Genomic DNA, 8,953 nt, shown 5'->3' with positions numbered 1-8,953 from the left:
CCCAAAAAAAATTGGCAACTTATCAAACAACGTGTTTGAATTTTAATGAGATATTTTAATTACGGATAAGTGGTTCGAGGTTTTGAGAAATCAGTGGAAGGGAAAAATAAATTACATTTCCTACTTCGAATTCCATGATTCAGCAATCTTTTTTTATTTTTTGATTGGGGTCATCGTCCAAAATCACGATCAACAGAATTTTAGGCTTATAATGGACTGTTCCATTAAAAAACGATACAGGGGAGTATGGTCGAAACTTTTCACGTCGAAAAAAATTATTGAAAATGTGTGAATACCCCCATTAAGGTGAGGGTTGACGAACTAAAATCAGTCTTTAATCCCCTGGAAATTTTAGAATAGCTTTTTACCCCTTTGGAAAAATGAAAAGACACACCTGGAAATTTTTCTTTATTTTTAAGGCGAAAGGTCACTTGCAGGCCTCTGACCCAATACACCTTTTCGACCGTAGTTGCGCGGTCAGGTGCGTGCTATTTTATTATTTAATTTACTACCCTTAACTCGATCCAATCCTTTTTTTACACTTTTTATTGTCTTTAGGTGCGAAAAAAAGACTGGGACGGGTTCAGGGTGGTAAAACGGGAAAAACAATGCCCGTGCGGCAATTGGCGGCTACGGTCGAAAAGGTTTATTATCTTTGTCAACTGGATACACTTGTGTTTTATAATAAATGTTTTGTTTCAAAGAATATCTTTCGGAAAACAGGCTCAAGCTATGATATGGAATCAAGCTTAAATTATGCTTGTGATATGCTTATTTTTTCACAATATCCAGGTCCCGGTATGCTTATAAAAATTAGCAAAATGCAGTAAGTGCTGATATAAACTTTTTTAAATGAATCAATGAACATAGAGGTACTTTTATTATCTTGATTGATTTTGGATGGACATTTAACAATAAAACCAAAGGTATAATCACTTTTCTCATTTCAGGTATTTAAAGAAACCGCAATATGAACAGTTTTGGTTTCGAAATCTCGAAATTTCGAAATCACAAAAATTTATTTGTTAAGTTTGCGCATTATCGACGCATGGGAAAAATTATCAACTGTAATCGTGATTGAAGATAAGATAGAAGTTAGTAAAAGAGTCAGTCACGTGTAGCATATTCAGAATTCATGATAGTTTATGTTTTTTAAAAAAATCTACAAAAATTCAGGCTCGGAGTTGTTTAGGTCGAAGGCTTGACAAGGCTGAAAATGCTTATGAGGATGATTATATCCCCAGCAAAATTTAAGGGAGATCCCGAAAATCTGTATAGTCCCAGCCAAAATACATTTTTCGTAGTATTTGAGTCTAGATATGCATATGTAAAGTGCAATGCTTATAAAAAACCATGTACATTTCTTGTATGTAAGTAAAATTTCGAATTTTTCAAAAAAAAAAAAAAAGCTTTATCCACAATAAAGGCTAGGGGACACGAGAAGTTTCTTTTCGCGTTGGTGCAATGCAATATGCTCCATCCCATCCCCGGGGGGGGGGGGGGTACTAGGGCAAGATGGGTTACAGGGATGCTCCGCTGGTCAGGGTACCTTTTTTAACCTTCACGAGTCCCAGGTAGGGTCGCAAAAACACAAAATTGAAAAATCAGTCCCTCGTAGGGTGCCTATTTTTGGAAAATTTGGGAAAAAAAGTAAAATTTTTGGAATTTCAGTCCCATTTAGGGTCACTTTTTTCGCAAATTTCGAGTCCCACGTAGGGTCCATTTTTCGCACCTCAGCGGAGCACCCCCGTCGGTCGACAAGGGTAGTACCCCCCCGGGATCCCATCAACCTGGAACGTTTTCTCCACCCCATTCTTACACCCTGTCTCACAGACCGGTGGAAGTTGGAACTCTTTTTCTCGGTGAGGATTTTCATTCCTATTGAAATCCCAATGGGGATAGCAATTTCTTTATTCAAAGGTTAAAAAATTCAGTGGGGATGGTTTAGAGTGCATTTGTTTTGACAACATTGAATTTCGAATGGGGATGAAATAAAAGTCAATTTCCAAGTGGGGCTGAAACTCTTAGGTATTTTCCCACCGGGGACGAAATTTTTGTCAATTTTTCCACGGGTATATTCTTCTTTCTACCAATAAAAGTGAAATCGACACTTTTAATAATATTTGTTTGTATCTCACTTTTTTCCAGGGACAAAATCAGGGTGTCAGCGTTTCAGGTTGGTGGGATGGAGTATGTTGCATTGCACCAACGGAAAAAAAAACTTCTCGTGTCCCCAAGCCTTTAGGCCATCAAGGTCTTATGTTCTTATTTAGTTTTTCCTCATTAAAAACATGTGTTTGGAGGAAAAAACCGCTTAAAATGCCAGTGGTTGGACACTCCCGACTCCTTTAGTGGAAGAACTCAATTATCTATTTTTGACTATATTTTAATTGAACGTCCTAACTTGCAACGAAATAAACAATTAAGGGTATCAGTTAAACCCGTTTAAAAGTCTACAATCTTTTTTAAAGAACTAAATGGTATTGTTGATACTGCGTGAATCGTGAAAACAAGTTTGAAATTTGAAAACAATTTAGCGCTTTAAAGCTACAATTGCTCGAAATATATTGGGACTTTAGTGTATTTAACGTTTTTAAGAATTTAAAGTTCGGGCGAGAATTGCTATTTTAGCACTTCCACTTTCTTCCATTGAATATTTTGATTTTTGAGGGGTTCGCTGGCTTCTAGGCTATATTCCAAGCCTGAGCGACACAATTTTGGCCTTTTAAATCCTGAGATCCTGTCGTAAGTCTTAACTCTCTACTTTCCAACTGTAGTTTAATGGGCATAGAAATCATTTGTGGTGTTTAAAATTTCACAGGGAAACCCCCTTTGACTCAAATATTTTGTGTGGGATTATAGGTAAAAAGGACAACATTAGGATTTTAAAGGAAATTATGTTGGACGTCCATACTAAAACTATTGATCAATTGTTATAGTTTTTGGCTAAATGATTATAATTAAATGACAAGAATAGAATAGTGGAAGGGGCGGTTTATGTAGAATTTGACCTTTCGAAAGCAAAAAAATTCCGCAATGGCTGCAGAGTACACTGACCGTACCTAAAATAACTTGAATTCCCCTGATCTTGCAAAAAAATATTTAAAAAATGTTAGAAGGCAAATTCATTGTAATTAATGATCAACACTTGCGTCATAAAGTCTAAGAAATTCTGAGAAAAATCATAAAGTTATGTTTGGTATGCTACTATTTTGTAAGACTTACAACACCGGCAAAAAGTTTTTTTTTTATACAGTGACAATACACCTTTTTTATTATAAGAACATCCAAAATTTTTAGAGCCTTCGGATGTTCTTAACTTTTTGAGTTTTAAGCCTAAAAATGTTCTTAATATGTTCTTATTTTCTGCATTTTGTGAGTATTCTTGTCCATTTTCCAAAAAAAATATGTTTTAGGGTCTTCAAAGTCTTAAAATGTTCTTAACGTTTTGGCCATCGAAGCCTTATGTTCGTATGTAGTTCGTTCTTACAAAAAAACGTGTGACGAGTTTATATACTACTTATTAGGTTACAAGCCTCAGAATTTTAACCATCCTCAACTTGCTTAACCTCCTTTTCACAAAGTGTTTATATATGTGTGTTTTTCTGCAACGGAGACGGTAAGGTTCTAATTTGTCTACATCCTGACCGACTGAGGACGACGGTAAATCAGCACTTTTACCTTCCTTGATTTTTTTCTAAAGATTTTTAAGTCATAAAAATTATCTTTCCGCAATGTTTAAAGAATGTGCGCAGACGACCAATTTTTTTGGAACAGACTTGAGTAATTTTGAAGCCTCCTAATTTCACTTATCCGGAAATTTTTAATCATTAGCCTCTAGTACCTTTTTAATAGGGGGATGCTAAATTTTTTTTTTTTGGGGGGGGGACAAGATTTACCAAAAAACTGGGGGGGGGGGGTAAATGTAGGGGGATGCAATAAGATTGGAAATTTCTGGTAAATTTTTTAATTGTATACAAATGGTCACATTGTATCATTATATTGTGAAATTATTGAGTCGTGGTTGTTTCTACTTTGTACTATTATTTGGATCATCTTGGGGATGCATTAAGCAAGTTTCCTTTGAAATTGATTTTCTGTTGAAAAAAATGGGGGGGACGGGGGGTAAGATCTCATTACAGAAGGGGATGAATTAAACCTAAGTGGGGGTCATACCCCGTGCTCTGAGTTATCTTTTCAACGGTGTATAATTTTCGGAATTGAAGTATTGGTTGAATAATGGCAAGCTAAACATGAACAAAGCGAATGCAAGCCTTCTCCTCAAAAATTAAAAACATCCGTAAAAACAGTCAATAAATTCAAAAAAAAGTTATACTATTAAAATATATATTTTCATTTAAATCTCTCGTTTCCTTAACTAGAGGTATTCTTTTTGTTTTTCATTTCAAAGGGAATTTAACTAAAACCTCACTTTGAAAAAAAGAAAAGCACCTATCACTGATAAATTCTGTTAAAATAAAAAAAAATGTTTCAAAATTAATGGAAGAAAGTAATTACAGGTATTCTTAAAGAAAATATTGGGAAAATTATGAAATAGTAACATAATAATAAAGTTTTTGGGATATTTGTTTGATTCAAGCACGCCCACAGAAATCTAAGTATGATTTGCAGTAGCGTAGCCGAGAGGGGCGCAGTTTTTGTGTAGGAGAGCAGATTTTTATGACACTCTAATTATCTATTCATGGTATTAAAAGATAATTATAAAGCATAAATATCTGCTCTCCTACAAAAATTTAGCACTCCTCTTGGCTACGTTACTGATTTGCTATTATTTCAATTCAAAAAAAATATCAAATCTAATTGTAATTCAGAATGAAATGTTTTTTTTTATCGAGCTTTTAGAATCAACTCCAGAAGTCAAATACTTTTTCATACATCATTATATAGTAAAACTAAATTACAGAATAGTAAGCTATTATGCTACATATAATCAAAATTGTAATATATATGCATTCGGTAAATTTCTTTCACTATAAAAATACTGTAAGATTTATGGAGGAAGAAAAGGAAAGGAAAAAGGGGTGAGTGACATTACATAGGATAGACAAGAAATATCTAAAGGGTAAAATAAATAAAAAATAATTTACAAAAAAAAATTTCAAGAAATGTCACAAGAGCATTAAAAGCATAATTTTCAGGGCTGAGATTCTTGGCAAGAAGTTATCTTCCGAAACAACTCAATGCGCTAAGTAGAAGATTTTTAATTATAGCCTTCAGCTAGGCCATCTTTAGACTGGAGTCGTTTATAATGCGTGTAATACTAATAATACCAATACTAATAATAATACGGGATTTAGTTTGTATAAACGACTGGAAGAATTCGGTGTTCCAGCCTTATAGATACAGGGGCTAGCTACGCAGAAACTTGCGTAGCGAGAAAACAATTTATCAAGCAACAACACACTCTCAAAACGAAATCAAATCAAATGAAAAACTTTCGATACACAAATCCACACATATTCTTTTTTCTCAAGAATTATTTTGAGCAGGAAAAAATTATAATTGCAATATTGACACTTTTCTTTTGTTTGGAGTTAGTGCACAAAGGTTTCTAGACGACTAAAATTGTTCCATTCATTACTTTTTGCTTTATTTCTACTATGTATAAATTAGTCGTCTAGCTTGCTAGACTAGGCCATCTTCGATTATTTGAATTTGATTTTAAATTAAAAGATAGAAAAAAAGCAAACAAAATAATAGATTTATGATATTTATATAAAATACAGACTTCAGTTTAATTTCCTAAAGCTTAAAACAAAAGAATTACAGATAAAATCCACCTGAAAAAAGGGCATAAAACTTCATGAACACAAGAAATGCTAGAAAAAAAAAACTTTAAAAAAAGAATAGAATCTATCTCATCGGGTGCCGTCCTTCAACCTGCCTAAGGCCTAAGAATAACGCCAATCATTAGATTAAACCAATCTCTTTTTCGTCTGAAATTAACCTTGCCTACAACGGGACCTAATATAACAATGCAACAACCAAAATCACTAAGTATTTCATGAACGATTATTTATATGAAAATTTATGAGACTATTAATGTTAATATTCCGTCAGTGAAACAAATTTCTAAGACCTAACTCCAGGAGAGAAAAAATATACTATATAAAACGAAAATCAAATTTTCTACAATTTCATTTCAAATGAAAAAGCTTACCTACCTTAAAAGTAATTTAGCATTCTATTAAAATTATGATAATAAAAATCAGGTTAAAATTTCTACCATGGATACGCCAGGATAGTTTAGGTACTTATAGACTTATTTCGTTTTTATGATTTTTGTTTTTGCCAACAAAAATCATAAAAAAGAAATAAGTTTATACCTTGAACTAACGCCAGGATGGGTCAGTAGGTAGTTGCTTTATTGCAACTTCATTGTAACTTCGATTCCTTCAGTAAAATTGACTAGTCACGGGTAGATTTAAGCATTTTTTTGGATTCCTTGTATCGTCCAGTCTTTCCATGGTATCACCAACATTCTATTCAATCTGTCATCCGTTGTGAGACGTTACAGCGAGTCACGACCAACTTAGATCAAACCAGGAACCATTCTTCTAGGTTTTCACTTCTGCTATCAAAATCTCTGTTGATGGTCTCTACCGGAAAACACCATCTTCATTCGAGCCTAAAACCAACCAAGCTGACTTCTTCAAATTACCTCAATTCCTCGTGCGAGCTACCAATTAATTGTCGCGCGGACGAATTACTTGTGGTTGAGCTGGATGACACAGTGTCTGTATCTCGCTAAAAACAACAAACAAAGGTAAAAAGCGTTGGCTTTAATATTTTTTAATTTCCTCTCAATACTTTGTTGTTTATGTTTCTTTTCTTTATAGTTTGATGTAAAATAGTAAAAAAAAAAGTACTTAGGCTCTTCCATCAATGAAGATCGTGTATCAAGCTTTTGGCAGGCGGATAGTATCGTGGCGCCGTAAAAAGGATTATCAGGTAATTTATTAAGCAAAACTGTCATTATCATATCAAAACACTCCTGTCTCACAGCCCCAGTGGAACTTTTTTCCTAAGTGGGAATAAAAATTCCTATTGATAGCCCAATGGGGATAGAAATTCTATTGTTCCAAAGGTTAAAAAATCCAGTGTGGATGAAGGATGAAAATCAAAGTCAATTTCCCAATGGGGCTGAAATCCGAGGGTATTTTCCCACTAGGGACGAAAATTTTGCCAAATTGTCACGTTGTGCTTGGTTCCAAACGGGTCTTTGACACAGAGGTGTTTATAATAGAAAAATTAGACCAACAATGAGTGTATTTTTACTCAATTAACTTATTTAAATTCTCGAACTTAAAAGTAAGTGTCGTAAATCTTACCATGTCACGCACGCGCATACACTTTCACGATGTCACGTTTTCTCTCTAAAAGAGAGTTGACAAGTTAGATGGTGGTCCTTCTAGCTCAGTTTCGTGTCTACTTAGCTCAAGTGCATATCTCAATTGCTCTTTCTCTTCACGTCGGCTTCTAGGCTGAAATAGTTTGTATTTCAGTGAGAAAGATGCTTTGAAGCTTACACGTTTTTTTTATAAGAGCATCCAAAATTTTTGAAACCTCCAGATTTTTGAGTTCTAAGGCTGCAAATGTTCTCATTTTCACCATTTTGTTAGTATTTTTAAGAAATTGCGTGTTTTAGAGTCTGCAAAGCCTTAAAATATTTTAAAATTGTTCTCACTATTTTATCCATCAAAGCCTAATGTTTTTGAATAGCTTGTTCTTATAAAAAACGTGTACTTTGAATGGTGAACATTTTGCATCGACGCATTCAGTGTGATTCGTTGTATTAATGGCGTAATGTTTTATAGGGAAGCACAGAAAAAAGATCGGGGGTTTGCCGCTAAGCTTGAATCATGGAGGTATAAAGAAAAACAGGAGTTGAATTTGTCGGTAATTGGTCATCAAAGTCTTTTGATTTCTTTTATGAAAAGAAAAAACAAGGCTCGCCCGACAAAATACGACTTTTTAGTTAGTAAAACTCAAGATTGCTCTAAACATTCTTACTATCAGTATTGAAGATTTCTAGCCTTCAAATATACAAAAATTAAATTAAATTATGAGCATGCATACATCATAACTTTTTTAATCGTAGGGTAAGCTTGGTTACAATAGCATACATCTCCTGTTTCTTTATACCTCCATGCTCGAATTTAGACAATAAAGCAAGTGGCAAACACCCTGGATATTTTGGGTGATTCCGTGCATAACATCACGTCATGAATATAATGAATTGTGAGTGAGTTGAGGTTGGCAACCTGCGTGCATAAAATTACATTTCCCGTGTATGTAATGTGTATGTATTACTAGTGAATCAAGATTTTTTTGGCTTGCGTATGTGAGTTAATATTTTGCGCGTGAAAGTGTATGCATAACGTGCGTGAAAGTGATTTACCGAGAAAAGTTTGTCTGTTTGTTAGGAATTATTGTTTTCCTTTTCGTGAATTCTTTGACGCGTAGACAAGTAGACATAAAAAATTCATAAGATTCTTTATATGGTGCGTTAAAATTGAGCGTGCGTGTTTATGGTGTTCATGAGCTATGTAGGCTCAGATTTTAGTCTCTGTGGTAGAGGTTATATAAAAAAGTGATGTAAGTGTAGCGAGACAAGATAAGTTTAGATAAAGGACTAAGAAAACTGATGTGGCGGACAAGAAGGTGATGTTACAGTCAACTCTTTCTAACTCGAAGTTCTATAATTCAAACCTTTCTGTAATTCGAACTAAAATTTTGGTTTCCTCAGCCAGAAATTAGCAGAATACTTTCTGCAATTTGAATATTCGAATCTTCAAAGAAAACAATTGGTCCCTTGAAGATCAAAGTAGAGAGGCAACTGTAGTTCATTTTCAAGGAAGAAGATAAATTTGACAAATCTGTTCATGACGCAGAGCATCAATAATGTATTTATGGTGCAGATGTTTGTTAG

The 8,953-nt window shown here is 34.1% G+C and overlaps 1 protein-coding gene across 2 annotated transcripts in view; it reads right to left on the bottom strand.

Moving 5' to 3' along the window:
- Positions 1 to 6,440: 6,440 nt before the first annotated feature.
- Positions 6,441 to 8,953, bottom strand: part of LOC136798889 (serine/threonine-protein kinase MRCK alpha-like) — a 46,435-nt gene continuing 43,922 nt past the window's right edge. The window contains exons 42-43 of one of the 2 annotated variants that reach the window (XM_067055551.1): positions 7,353 to 7,397; positions 6,676 to 6,768 (exon numbers count right to left, since the gene is read on the bottom strand). In XM_067055551.1, the coding sequence (XP_066911652.1) occupies positions 7,377 to 7,397 (21 nt within the window). In that variant the 3' untranslated portion in view covers positions 6,676 to 6,768; positions 7,353 to 7,376. Of the gene's footprint in view, positions 6,769 to 7,352; positions 7,398 to 8,953 lie in introns of both variants that reach the window. The other variant, XM_067055550.1, reaches the window with a different exon arrangement.

The sequence above is a fragment of the Clytia hemisphaerica genome, unplaced genomic scaffold (genome assembly GCF_902728285.1).
Source record: "Clytia hemisphaerica strain Z4C2 unplaced genomic scaffold, Clytia hemisphaerica genome assembly, whole genome shotgun sequence".
NCBI lineage: Eukaryota > Metazoa > Cnidaria > Hydrozoa > Leptothecata > Clytiidae > Clytia > Clytia hemisphaerica.
This window is presented reverse-complemented; position numbering and strand designations above follow the sequence as displayed.